At 37.1% G+C, this 14,686-nt stretch overlaps 3 protein-coding genes across 4 annotated transcripts in view; 1 reads left to right on the plus strand and 2 right to left on the minus strand.

Moving 5' to 3' along the window:
- The window catches only part of aox5 (aldehyde oxidase 5), a 34,405-nt gene extending 31,902 nt beyond the window's left edge, over positions 1-2,503 (minus strand). The window contains exon 1 of the mRNA XM_073936719.1: positions 2,349-2,503. The gene's annotated coding sequence lies outside the window, so the exon portion shown is untranslated. The remainder of the gene's footprint in view (positions 1-2,348) is intronic.
- Positions 1,591-10,567, plus strand: bzw1a (basic leucine zipper and W2 domains 1a). The gene is given in 12 exon segments (NM_199708.1): positions 1,591-1,684; positions 2,429-2,501; positions 3,982-4,158; positions 4,473-4,567; positions 4,701-4,766; positions 4,894-5,029; positions 5,114-5,223; positions 8,828-8,998; positions 9,096-9,242; positions 9,384-9,522; positions 9,660-9,782; positions 9,860-10,567. Coding segments are annotated over 11 exon segments (1,260 nt in total). The 5' UTR covers positions 1,591-1,684; positions 2,429-2,437; the 3' UTR covers positions 9,892-10,567.
- On the minus strand, positions 10,195-13,237 carry si:ch211-246m6.4. Of its 2 annotated transcripts, XR_012397819.1 has the most exons (3): positions 12,568-13,237; positions 12,037-12,347; positions 11,650-11,945 (listed from the first exon to the last, which is right to left on the minus strand). XR_012397819.1 is itself a non-coding variant. In XM_001340673.9 (2 exons), exons 1-2 carry the CDS (start codon positions 13,114-13,116, stop codon positions 12,315-12,317), a joined length of 582 nt encoding a protein of 193 aa, XP_001340709.1. In that variant the 5' UTR covers positions 13,117-13,237; the 3' UTR covers positions 10,195-12,314. The 2 variants fall into 2 exon arrangements, 1 of the variants encoding a protein (XP_001340709.1); XM_001340673.9 differs by having other exon boundaries at positions 10,195-12,347.
- Positions 13,238-14,686: the final 1,449 nt, after the last annotated feature.

Genomic DNA, 14,686 nt, shown 5'->3' on the forward strand with positions numbered 1-14,686 from the left:
TCACATGAATAGCGATGCAATATGGCAGTGCATTGGCAGTGCTGTATTGCATATATAACCACATTGCAGGGCTTTGGGAGTAACATTGCATCTATAAAATAGTTTGATGGCACAAGTGGGTAAACAAAAATTAAAAACGTCTTATGAAAATGTCTTAAAACCCCTTGAGGAACTACTTCGGCTACGAATTTACATGTGAAGTTGACTGTAGGCTATAACTGTTGATCAAAAGTCATTGCTAATTTTGAAAATCTCCTGTTAGGACTTATGAATTATTTTATTGCATTATGTAGAGCAGGGGTGCCCAAACTCAGTCCTAAAGGGCTAGTCTCCTTAGAATTTAGCTTCAACCCCAATTTGAAACACCTGATCCAGCTAACCAAGCTCTAAACTTCCAAGCAGGTGTGTTGAGGCAAGTTGAAGCTAAACTTTGCAGGACACCAGCCCTCCAGGACCAAGTTCGGGCATCCCTGAGAGTATAATGGCTTATTAATAAATAAAACAGGGTGTTGCTCACGTATTATCTTAACACGTAACGTCATAAAACAGCATCAGTCAAACTTTATTTTAAGGTATAATTCTCACTATTATTGAATTATTTTTTATGATTTTTGCTTCAATAAGCTCTTAATTTGCTTCTTGTTATTATGTATTGTTGTGGTAGTTTTAAGTATTAGCTAGGATTATGGATATTAAGAATATAAGGCTAAAGGCTAAAGCCCACTTAACACTGGCCTATAAGTGTCACAGCCAGTGTTATTTTTTGATTTGCCTTTTTTTAGGTGTCTTAAGCTTAAATGAGATTTAAGGAGGAAACAAGGGTGTTTAAACCTCGTGGTATGATTTTCCACCCACCAACACTTATTATTCACTATTATTCAACTAGCCCTAAAGCATACAGTCTTTGAGATAGCATATGGTCCAATTGAATGCATAGGGATATGACATTTCTGCCTCTGAGAGGAGAAAGAATGATGTAAGTGAATGTGTGTTTGTTGGTTCGATGTGTTCATCTATTGGTGTAGAGAACTGAGAACCATTTTGAAGAGCATGGAAGAGAGAGCAGAGATTAGTATTATAATGTATAGGTGGACCTGTACATCATTCAAATATGTTTTCAAATTATATACATAATATTCCCTTTTTTATTCATAAATGACATGGTTAAATCATTATGTCATAGTATTTTATACGTTTATATTTAGTACGTAATCTAGAATGATAATAAACAACGTTTTGTGAGTTAACCTCACAAAAGAAAAAAAAAAAAACTTTATTATAGTTTGCTCTTTGGTGATTGATAAAGAAATCACACCCCGCTTTACAATGGTATGAGTAGATTCGGAATTGCGAATCCCTGTCGGCAGGGAGGGGTGATCTTTTTACCATTTTCCAAATGTGTTTTGACACGAGTATAGTTTTGACTGTTATATGCTGTTTCACATTTTTATTTACGAATAAAAAGTTTTGAATGTACAATTTACGCTATTTCGTTTGTATAAAACATTTTAGCCCCCGCAATTCCCTGTAATAGACTGGTCCATTGTTTTTTGCACAGTTCTTCTTCTGCGCAGGCGCAGCAGTCCCTTACCATCCGGGAGAGTTTGTGTGTCGGGTTCGGACCTGCCATTGTCTTGCTTTGTTCTTGGGTTCAAAAAGCCGTTTTTTATCTGCATTCATTTCGGTAAGACTGTCATACGTTTTATATAAATGTATTAAAAGTGTTCGTCCTAATGTTGAGTTGTTGTAAATCCGTGTTTTTGTAGGATGCCAGTTTTTTTGGACTCACGTTTGTGATCAGCTGTTTAAATCATGATGGCGGAGCTCGCCACATGAAAACGATTAAATATAAACAATAGAATCTTCATTAGCTTCATTTTGACGTCGTATATTTCTCAATTGTTGGCTGTTCGTTCATTTAAATTTGAAATCATTAAAAACGGTTATTGTTTGTGTTTTTGAAACATTAGTTGACATTAGGCCTCGTTTTAGCCGGTTAGCTTTAGCGCGACACCGGCGCGTGAGTTGCGGTTCTGACGGTATACGTTTTAAAATTATAACGTTACTTGAATGCTTTTTTTAATACTTTAGATTACCAGTTTATGTAAATAATGTTTATAAATTTGGTTATATAATACAATTTGGTAGCGAGACAACGTGAAATAAGATTACGCTTTTCATTAGTTGGTCATTTAACGTTAACGATACAGTTTTAGTGTTAACTGGATATGTGAGTATATAACGTTAACCAGTTTTATTAATAGTTAACGCAATGTATAGGGTTTATTAATGTTAAGAATTATACATTCTATTTTTGCCATCTTATATTAGGTTTGGAAATGACGTACGTTTTGCTGCCACATCCCCATGTGGTCGTTGTGCACTTTCTTGATATTCACTAATATTCTTTTTTTTTTTCTTTTAATAGGTGTCTTTTATGAATAATCAAAAGCAGCAAAAGCCAACGCTTACCGGCCAGCGTTTTAAAACTCGGAAAAGAGGTAAGCAACCAAAGAACCATTCGACCCTTTATTGCTACATTTAAACTGGGGAAAAAAATGATGGTTCACTTCAATAGTGTTTTGCCATTTTAAAACAACGATAATCGATGTGATTCAAAATAGAACTGGCAGAAAAAGCATTTTTATTTTGGCCAAAAATTGTTGCAATGGATAAAAACGGAAAGTTTAATTTGGTTAAACTGTGGCCAAAGGGGAATCATGCAGTGTCTTGTTTTATAGCTTACAATAATAACTTGTGTGTGTATATATATAAATGTATTAGGGCTGCACAACATTAAAAAACAAATAATTTATTGTGACATGAATTTAAATTAACATGATGACAAGTGAATCTAATCAAAGAGTTCATAAATTTACTTTTTTATTTTTTTTTATTACAAAAACCTGCATAAAATATACAAAACTATATAAAAATTAAAGCGCATATAAAATGAATACCAGGATACATTAAATAGTGCTTTATGGTTTTGAAGTATAATGGTCTTATAAAGTCTTCAATCTCAATCCAAATTTTAGACCTTAAAGTCTTCAATTTACTGAAAAATTGTGTTGTTGGTCTTAAATCCTTTTTAAATGGGTCTTAATTTTCCTTTGTTAATGTATTGCTACCAAATCTGGCCATAATCACCAACATTTATCTCAAAACTTGAAACTGTTTATATAAAAGGCCAATTTTTAGCTCTATTGTAAATGTTGTATTGTTTTCTTTACAGTAACATTTGTTTAAAATTTCTTTATGTACTTACTGCTAAAGATGCCGACCTGGACAGATAGTTGTGCACAGATTTAGTTTATTATACTTTTTAATTTTTACTTTTTTTTTTTTTAATAAAAAAGGTTTATGTTGGGAAAAAAAAGTGTATGGATACAAGTAGAGTTTGTGTGTGTGTGTGTGTTTTTTTAAACAATATTTAAAATATTTGGCTAGGAAATCCTATCTAAAATATTTAAATGTATTAAGTTATATTTTTTGGAAAGGGCAAATAAAAATCTTTTCCATCTGGGCCTTTTAAAAAGTTTTTTTTTTTTTTTTTTTTAGACCTTTATAAGTCTACAATTTAATTCATAATGGTCTTTAAAAGTCTTACATTTAACTGTGTGAAATCTGCAGAAACCCTGATGGCAGTTGAGTTAAAAAATTCAATCATGTAAAAAGCCACCATATACTCTTCATTGTATAAAAAATACAATATTTGTTAAGTCTTAAACTTTAATTAATGGCCTAAAAGTTTAAACTCCCTTGCAAATTTTGTAACGGGCCTTAAACGCATCTAAACAAATAATATAGTAAAAAATGACAGGTTTTAACGTCTTAGATCAGATCCTGTTCTGTTAATCCTAACATGAGAATATGATTATTGCAGATTGCATAATCAATGCTGAAATGATATATTGTGCAGCCCTGATTAATTATGTGGAAGTATTGCAGCTCATTGTAAAACATTTTTGCATCTTGCAGATGAAAAGGAGAGATTTGACCCTTCTCAGTTTCAAGAAAGTATTGTTCAAGGCTTGAACCAAACTGGCACTGATTTGGAAGCGGTTGCAAAGTTTCTTGATGCCTCCGGCGCCAAGCTCGACTACCGTCGGTATGCTGAGACACTCTTCGACATCCTGGTGGCTGGAGGAATGCTGGGTAAGTTGCCGTATATGGCTTTATTAATGTATAGCAATAAATGAATGATCACTCGTAAATTGAAATTTACTTAAACAAGTTTACCATACTTTTAAAATTATTTATTCTGTTGAAAACAATATATTGAGTTTTGGGAAAAAAAGTAATTGACATCCATAGTAGGAACAAAACTTCCTATAGATCTCAGTTGATGCTATTTTTAGGTATATCTTCCTTTGTGTAAATAGAAACAAGAATCGAATTGCTTTAAATCAATTGGGAGGACGAGTAAATGACCATTTTTGGCTGAAAAAACAATTGTGTTTTTTCCTCAGCCCCGGGAGGGACTCTTTCTGATGACTTGACTCGTACGGAGTACTGCCTCTTCACGGCAAGTGAAGACCTGGAGACCATGCAGGCTTACGCTCAGGTATCCACCATTCAATCCTGCCTATCTGGAGAAAAGTCTCAGATTACGGGGCTTGTTTTACATTAATATCACTACTGCAAACTAATTAGCTTCCTTTTTTTTCATGTGTGAACATGTTTGGCTTATGCTGTAGGTTTTTAACAAGCTGATCAGGCGTTACAAGTACCTGGAGAAAGGGTTTGAAGAGGAGATTAAGAAGGTAAGCAAAGTTGTTCAACTAAGGATTATAACATATTTGTTAGGCAAACAAAGTCCTATGTTATGCATCTGGAAAGTCCCATGATTTCCTCACCTTTTTTTTTTTTTTTTTTTTTTTCAATTCACAGCTGTTGCTGTTTTTAAAAGGGTTCACTGAGTCTGAAAGGAATAAATTGGCCATGCTTACCGGAATCCTGCTGGCCAATGGCAATATATCCGCCTCCATCCTGAACAGCCTCTTTAATGAGAACTTGGTTAAGGAAGGTAATGACAGACTTGGTTAAACATATTAGATTATCTTTCAGAGTGAGGGATTGATGAACTGACTCATGCTCTGTTTTATTGCAGGTGTATCTGCCGCCTTCGCTGTGAAACTGTTCAAATCTTGGATTAACGAAAAAGACATCAACTCAGTTGCTGCTAGCCTGCGTAAAGTTGGCATGGACAACAGGCTAATGGTAAATGTCATGCATGCAGACTCAACTGAAACAACACTTGAATCTCAAACGCTCAAAAGATTTGCTTGATTTCTGATGTAAAGGTGATGCTTCACACACATTTAAATTAGCATTTACTCAAACTGGTTTGGAATGATTAGGGTGAGTTTCTATCTGATGTTGAGCCAGATATTTTGAAGAAGTTTGAGAACTGGGGCCTGTTTCAGTAAGGAGGTTCAAACAACTCAGAGTTTAAACTTGAATTCTGAGTTGATTTACTGAGAGATTAAAAACTCTGAGTTTTCGGTTTCAGAACAGCTGATCTGAGTTGGGTCAATCAACTTCGAGTAGACCAACTCTATAAAAAGGCATTATCAATGGAGCGCAGACATTACGAGTGACTATGGCAATATCTTATAAATGAGATCACCATTTCTTTCTCCAGCTGAACTTTATGTTCTCATGCAATGTTATAGCAAATATGAGCGTATATATTTGAAAAGAAGCAACCATCAGTGAAGAAGAGACAGTTAGCGTGGGAAAACAGCTGCTCAAGTTAATGCCTAATTTCACTTTTTAAGTATTTAAATATTTAAGTATAATAAAATAAGTAATGTAATTTGTGACGTTTATATATTTTTTTCTAAACTTTTTTTTATACATTTATTAGTTTTAAATGATTTAACAGTGCACTTGTGTGTCTGCCTTTTTTATTGATCAAGTGATAGAGGTTAATATAACATTTAGAAGGTAAGCAGTACTAAAAAATTTTTTTAGAAAGAATAATAATCCCATTAATCTAGTTACATGCATGTCGAAGGTGAATTTAATTTATTTATTAAAAAAGGATAAGCCATTCTCGTACAGTTCTTCTGTGTGTGACTAAAATGTAGGCAATAGCTATGTTTCCATCCAAATATATTACATAAATGTATGTGCAAAACTGGAATATTGCATAAAAGATGCGAATAAAATTCCATCCAACGAGTCAAAGAGAAAAAAATTGTCACTTTGATTAAACTGGCACCAAATATCAACAGTAAAAACAGAATTTACTGTGGTAGATTATTTAGCCTAATTAATGTACTTGCGCCTCGATGTCAGAAGACAATGCTGAAACACAATGAACACATGGGGGCGTCTGAAGCCATGAGACGCGGAGACTTGACACGCACGAGACGTTCGGAGGTAATTAATAATATACAATAATACTAAAACAGTAAAGGCATTTTAGAATGACTAAAACAATATTTAAGACGTGTTGCAGTGTGCTCAGCCTGCTGGTTTGTTCATTTACACACATTTTCATTATCATATGATCATGATCTTTTTTTTAATGTACATACTGTAATTTCAGTAAAAGTGTTTCCATCGTAGTTTATGCGCACATTTTCTGTCGAATAAAAGTTTATCCTACTCAGTTATGCGCGTTTTTTATGCATATTTTAAAAAGTTATGTGCATCATGACGTTTCCATCAATCGTTTTTATGCAAGTATCCAAATTAAGCATAAAAATAGGTGGGTGGAAATGTAAGGCTAAGGCGAGAAATACCGCTTCGTCTTTAAAAAAGGGGAGGAGACCGACAGAAACTGAGTTTAGAGAATAAAACCTGCTTCTGACCAGGTTAGATTCACAGAGTAAGTTACCACAGTAACTGACTCTGAGTTAAAGTTACCTTTCTTCCAGAAACAGGCTTGACTTACCCTGCTTTCTCGAGTTTAACAAACCTGCCATTTTGAAACGGAAAACCCAGAGTTTCTCTCATTTCAGGGTTAAAATACTGAGTTTTCAGTTAACCTCCTTTCTGAAACAGGCCCCTGGTAGCCATTGACCTAAAAAATATAAGCACAATCTTTTGGAACACTCTGATTCTGGGGGTCACTCTTCTAAATAACATTGTTCATATTTTGCTGTCCATTTACATTTTTAATCAGAGTTGAAGTTTCTAAGCATTTATTTACTAATTGCAATCTCTGTATAACAGTACCGTCATCCTTAATCACTTATTTTTGAAGAATTTTTTTAGGATAGATGAGCACTCCATGTTACAAAGAGATTATGAAAAACCTTTACGTTTTATAAATTTTCCCAAAAGAGCATCAGAGTTTGCTATTAACCTTATAAAAATGTACAGCTGAAGTCTATTAGCTCTTTTGTGAAACTATCATTGTTCAAATATTTTTCTTGTACTGCTAGTATTTATCAACCCATTTAAACATAATGCTTTTAATTACAATTTTTTTTTTCAAGTTATTTTGCAAGATACAAGTATTTGGCTTAAATCCTCCAGCAAGCTTTAAAACAGAGTAATGCTTCATTAGTTTGCAGCACAGTGCAGTAGGCCTAGTTCACTTTCGCTTTTAACCCGCTTTGCAGAACAAACCATGAGCTGCCATTCATAATGCACTGTGCTTAATGACAAACTTTCCTGTCTGTCTCCTTGGGTGATTTTTAAAACTGCTGGCACAACGAATAAGTAGTTAAGCATGTCATCACATCTATGATGACCTGAGGTTTTGCTTGCTTTTTATTTCTTCTTTTTTTTTCTTTTTTTGAGGAATGCAGCCGTACAGCAGATCAGAAGGACTGCGCCTGTAATTATCCATCTGTCCAAATAAAGCGCATTGTGCAGCATGCAAATGTGCACCTACAAGCAGTGTTCTGATTGGCTAAAGTAGACGTCTCATGTCTGCGCATTCTAGACGTAAACGCGCTCTTTCTGGCTATCTTCCTTGCATTCACAGCACAGCATTCCGGCAAATTACCGGCAATCTTACAACTTATTTTTTCAGAAAATAGCCAAAGCGAATTTACTGTTGTTGTTTTTTTAAAGGGCCTGTTCACACATAAAGAACTCTCTGGAAAATTTTGAAAGGGACTTATGACTGCCAGTTTCCAACATTCTCCAAACACTTGTGATCACGAGAGAGAGAAACAAAGGTTTTAATCCATTCGACCAATCATAAGTTAATTTAAATTGTGAAAACTTACAGTTCCAAATTCTCTACTGATTTGGTTTACACATTTTAAAAGTGATAAACAAGTTTTTGGTGTTAATCTTAGTGTAATTTTTTCAGACTTTTAAAATATTTACAAACCTGGAATAAAACCAATATGAAAACATGTAATTTAATGTGAATGTAAACTTCAGTATGAAAACATGAAAACCCTAGGTTTTCTGAACCGTTATTAGGATAACCTTGAAGTTACAGAATAAACTCTGTGTTTAATGCATTTTAATAAAAACTAAGCCTTGATTGAGCCAGGTAATGTATAAAGGATCTTTTTCCTATTTTATTTTTGAGTTTACTTAAAAATTGATTTCTATTAGATTTACAAGACACCCTAAATTCAGTGATGAAATCAACTGAGGGGGTCAAGTCAGTTGTGAGATTCTTACAATCGAATTTGATTAAGCATTCCCTACCTCAGAATTGTAAGGTCAAGAAAAATCAAACCAGATATGAATTCAGATTTCTCTGTTCATTGAGCTGATTTCAGCTTAAGTTTTGTTTTCCATTTGAATATGTTAGAACTTTTCATGCAATTCTTGATTCATGTTTCAGTAATGATCAGTGTGTGAATGATTTAATTTTGTTTTTAAACCTGTCCACTTAAAACAGGAGCTGTTCCCTGCCAACAAGCGTAGCTGCGAACATTTCTCCAAATATTTCACCGACGCTGGGCTGAAGGAGCTTTCTGACTTTGCTCGCAACCAGCAGTCCATTGGAGCACGCAAGGAGCTTCAGAAAGAGCTGCAGGAGCAGATGTCCCGTGGCGAAACTCTCAAAGATGTACGTTTTACTTAAGTAGTTTAAAAACACTAATAGCTTAAAAACTTGACTGTTTTTATTGACTCTGGAGGTTTAATTGATTTCTTTCTCTCCACAGATCATTGCCTACGTTCGTGAAGAGATGAAGAAAACTAGCATCTCCGAGCAGACAATGATCGGCATCGTGTGGACCAGTGTCATGAGCTCCGTCGAGTGGAATAAAAAGGAGGAGCTCGTCACAGAGCAAGCCATCAAACACTTGAAGGTATCCACAACATTCATGTAAACATCATTCAATGCATTTTCATCCCAAAAAAATAACATTCACTCACCCGCAAGTGGTTTCTTTAATCTATGCGGAGTTTGATTGAAAGGTTAATCTTATTTCTTTTTGCTCATTTTCCAGCAATACAGCCCACTGCTGAAGGCCTTCACCTCACAGGGCCTGTCTGAGCTCACACTCCTGCTGAAGATCCAGGAGTACTGCTATGACAATATCCACTTCATGAAGGCCTTCCAGAAGATCGTGGTGCTTCTTTACAAAGGTGTCTTTTCAGTAGTTCTTTTTCAAATCTGTTCTCTTGGGTCTAAGGCTTGGTTTTGTGCAAAAAAATCTAGGCTGTGCCAAGGTTATGTCTGCTTTGAAACTCATCATTTTTCTTTTGTTTTTGGCTGCTTGTAGCTGATGTTTTGAGTGAGGAGGTGATTTTGAAGTGGTACACAGAAGGCCATGTGGCCAAAGGAAAGAGCGTCTTCCTTGAGCAGATGAAGAAGTTTGTGGAATGGCTGAAAAACGCAGAAGAGGGTAAGTTTTTAATCACATCCCCTCAGATTTTGTAAAAATGGATTTGATAGTTAAAGTTTCCATGTGTTATCTTTCAGAGTCTGAATCTGAGGAAGAAGAGGGAGACTAAAATACCATGTCAGCAGAATGTTTTGTTACAGAAGTGCTTGTCTTTCTATTTTTTTTATTTTATTTTTTGCTTTTTTTTTTTTTTTTTTTTTTTTTTTGATTCTACCTCCTGTTTTTTCAAACCATAACATTTAGATGTCATTTAAGGGCTTTATAACAAATGGTTAATTTTAACAGATTTTTCTAATAAGGTTTACACTTAAGATAGCACAAAAGTTGTGGTCAACCTTTGTAATTATTTACTCACTCAAGGAACTTTTAAGTGTTGACACAGTTCGGACATCTTAAATTATTGTTCTAGTGATTCCTTTATGAATTGACATTCCATTGAATTAGATCAGGCTGCCTTGTTTGCTTTTAAGACGCCCTTTTCTATATGGTATTGATGCCTTCATGCCCTGTCATGATCAGTGTTCCACAAAGGGAATAAACGGTCCTCTTTGTCTCATCGTGATGTTATTGCCAAAGGGTTGAGTCCTTCTCCCATAACATCCATCGGCGTTCTGTTCCCTGCCTATCAAACTGTACAGCGCTGAAAACAATTTGCAGATCACCTGTAAAGACCCTTAAATGACTCCCAACCTCTTCTATGATGTACCTCCATCTTATTCGTCACCAGTTTCTTTAATCTGACAAACTAATTGACTTTTTTTAAGAAATAAAGATCTAGAAGTATATTCTTGGCTTGTTTTTGTTATTTATTTTAATTGTGACTTCAGATTTGTTTTGAGCGGTGTGTAGGTTCTTCCACCAGGGGGCATCTGAAAACCAGAATGCAGAGACTTTTTCAAAAATATTTTAATGATTTGAGTCATGAGTACAGACTTTTTTTTTTTTCTTGTACAAAAATACCTGATCATTAAATAGCAGCTTGATGTTTTACATGTGCAAAGGACCTTTTTTTTTAATTAAAAGACAGTTCAAGTATTAGAATATAACAGGCCAGTTTGTATCTTTCATTTCAAATGCTTAAGCAGGCCATTTGTTGTATTTCAACCTTTATTTGGGTAAAAAAAAGTGCAGTTATTTACAAATTGTTTAAGCCTTATCCTACAGCATTTATAGTTCAATATGTGGTGCTTTTTTCTTGGTAGTGCACATCTTTATTTAATACAAGTAAATGCAAGTCATTCTGCACAATCAGAAAAACCTACAAGCTGCTGTTTTGACTTGTGCAAGACGCAGGTAAACACGTTGCATAGAAATGACTATGCTGTACATAAGTTCACATCGCAGGTGTAGAATCTGAAATTACAATAAGGGTTAGGCTCAAATTCATCATTGCTATTTTATGTAAACAATGTATTTGGAGGTTTAGCAAGTGATATAGTAGTGAGCTTATAGCACATGTTACATTTACAAAAGCTTGTTCATCGGCAACTTGGGGCATATTTTGGGGCATTTGTTAAAAAGCAGCTTTCTCTTGAAGCCCATGCTGGTACAGTCCCCACTAATGTTCAGCTTAATGATTTGATTTGGGAAAAGTGCCTTAGCATTATTCTTGCTATTTGCTGTTCTTGAGTGCAGGATTTGGATATTGGTGCTCTAAGTGTATTATACAGACTCAAATCTGTGTGAAGTTGCCCTTCCAAGAGCAAGATAAGGCACCCTGTCAAATGCCTTTCTGCAGATAAAAAAAAAAGCCAAGTCATTGTGTAATTGACAGAGCAAGGGCACAATGTAACATGAACAAGCTTTTGCCCATTGCAACCCCAAATAGCCTTTTCCGAAGTGCACACTACAAATTACGTCACCAACGTGAACTCCTACTGGGTCATGACCCAGGGCTTGTATTAGGGATTATGTGCCTTGTTCTCAAGACATGAAAGATCAGGTTCTCATCATGAACTACTTCCACCTTTAACATTCAGTCATGTGCCGCTTGAACTTTCTGATAAATATTTAGCATGCTTGCCCATCCCAAATGTTCATGCTGAGGATAGAATCTTGTTTACAGTCTCTCAAGAGCCATGTTGGGATCGTGGTCCATGCGTCGATGTGGAGACAAGAGGGAGGGGATGTGATTTTTGCCCGCTGTTGTACTGACAGCGACCACTGCAAACCACAAGGTTTCAGTTACCATCATGTGACAGGCGAGGGGCAGACACAAGACTGTTTTTTTAAGGCAAGGGATGGTGTCGCTTACTATATCTGATACTGAAATAGCCTCCCACCAGGTGCAACTTTACACATATTCTCCGGTTACATTAACCAAAACAGTTGATAAGGTGGACACCCCTGAAGACACAGGGATAAAAAAAAGTGCAGATCCGTGTCTCCATGTCACTCCTTTCGTCTGTCCTCGTAGATAAAATAAAAAAAAAACCCCAGCAAAACGTCTCTGTGCAAGGCAATATCTCTTTACATGTAAACATTCAGAGGTTGAGAGCTCATACGTAGCAGCGGTCAGTCAGAGAACTTCTGTCACGCAGTTGTGTGCTTTTCCCCATCTCGAAGCTGCAGAGGTAGACGATCATTAAAATGTGTTAGAATTTACACCTGCAGCATTTTTCACTTATCAGATTGTGTGAAAAACATAGGCTTGCTATCTTGCAATCAAGCAACTTGCAGAACTGCAAATAAAATCAAATTTTGCCAAGCAAAAGAGTTCCCAAATACTTCAGTTCTTGCCACTCTTATCTTGATACAATCAACAGGAAACACTTTAAAGACTCACCATTTTCCTTTGGTTGCTCAGGCAGAAGGTGCAGATGGGTCGGACTGGTGGGGATTTAAGGTTGGCATTGCTTTGTAAGATGTTGTGATATTTCAGACAGGGTTGCCCGTCCCTGCAGTCCTCCCCTAACAGAAGCACATTGGCCAGGTGTGAAATGTAGCTCGATGCCAATCGTAGAGTCTCAATTTTTGACAACTTCCTGTCGGCCGGCTCCGTTGGGATAAGGGTGCGCAGAGATGTGAAGGCAGTGTTGACGCTGTGAGTGCGGTCTCTCTCCCGGGCATTCGCTGCCTGCCGTTGTTTGCTCACTCCTGCAAGTCTGCGGCTCCCTCGGCGTCTCCTGACCTCTCTATGGCCCCTGGTGGGGCTCCCAGCTCCAGTGGATTTCTCCGAGCTGTCACTGCCGCTGTCCAGATCATCAGGGTCGGAGGGCAAGCTCTGGGTATCGTGTGCGGGATGTGCGTGAGCTAGCCCGTGCTCGCCTGTACTGGACTTCATGGCGTGCAGAGTTGTTGTGGGTAGTCCATGGCGTAGAAGCTGGCTGCCCATGGTGCTTTAAGCTGAGTGAAAATAGCAGCCGGGGGCAGCTGCGTCTGATCCGGTGTCCAGAGATCTTCCGTGGCCCCGTGGCACTTCAGCATGCCATTTCTTGAATGACTGATCCCTTTCTGGATTTGTCCGCCACCATGTGGCTGCGAAAAAGGATGGACAGGTGGAGCTGGGGGCCACCTGTCAAGCCCCAAAGAAGGAGGATGTATGAAGATATAAATAAGTGCACGCACTTGCACATGCACAGGGATTTTTGTGTTTGTTACACCTTTGGCTTAATATTTGACTACCAGGTCCTTTGGGTAACCTTGTACAGGGTGTCAGGATGGTAGATCTGCTTTCCATAAGAAGGCTTACCTCAGATTTTGGCCTTTCATTCTAGAACATTCATCCCTCGTTTATAATATTGTTTGTTCATACTTGGTACCTTAAAAATGTATCTACAATTAAGCAACCATGTTCTGTTTCACCCAGCGCTAAATTTAGCGCAAAGTTTACAGACAGAGGCTGTTGTCGTTGCCTGTAAAATTCATATCACATGGGCTGTGGGTCACACCAGGTCCAAAAGGAGAGCGAGAGAGATGCAGCTGGCCGCATAGAGGGCAGTGTTGCAAATTTGACAGAATGTAGCTTACAACACTCATTTCAGAGCTTGTAGATTCACTGTCCTGCACATTTATGCTTGGTTAACTTCAATCTAACGCAACTAAATATGCTAGCGAAGGTCTAAGGGTTACTGCAAAGCTACAGGAAGATGGGTTTTCATCACGGTTGGATCAAATTCTGCAGGACTGAACTTGGTTAACCCTGACCTATTTAAAATGCAAGCAAAAAGAAGAATGGTGAAGAGTTCTTTTCCTCAATCTGAGTATTTAAAGCTGTGCTTTTAGATGTACTGAACATTACTGTCCCAAAGATTATCATTTGAGGGATCTTCAAGGTAAAGTCTATCCTGGGGATTGGCAACTAGCGTTAGCATGTAGGTCTCAGCATTAGCACTGTATAAGGTGCTCTCTCTTTCCAGCTGCCCTCCAGTTTCTCTTTAATGCCCTGCCTGACTGAACGGCCCAGGTGTTTTCCTGTCTTCCATATTCACACACTGTGGTCCCTCTTTAGATGCAGTAAAAATATCAGTAAGTGTTTACTATACCTATGTTGCATTGCTGCTTGTTTTATGCTTGTACAACCCTGTTAGACTATTAAGTTTAAAAAACATTTTATCTTTAGAATCTATGATTTAGTTCAGCACGTCCAATCCTCCTCCTGGAGGGCCATCATCCTGCTGGAGTCCAACCAAGTTCAAAAGACTTTCCTTGAGGTTTAATTTAACTATATATTATTTGCAGGGGATGTCATGGTGGCGCAGTGGGTAGCACAATCGCCTCACAGCAAGAATGTCTCTGGTTTGAGCCCCAGCTGAGTCAGCTGGCATTTCTGTGTGGAGTCTCCCTGTATTCAAGTGTGTTTCCTCGAGTGAGTATTCTGGTTTTCCCCACAGTCCAAAGACATGCGGTGTAGGTGAATTCAATAAACTAAATTGGCCATAGTGTATGAGTGTTTCCCAGTGACG

This window comes from Danio rerio, chromosome 22, assembly GCF_049306965.1.
Source record: "Danio rerio strain Tuebingen ecotype United States chromosome 22, GRCz12tu, whole genome shotgun sequence".
Lineage (NCBI taxonomy): Eukaryota > Metazoa > Chordata > Actinopteri > Cypriniformes > Danionidae > Danio > Danio rerio.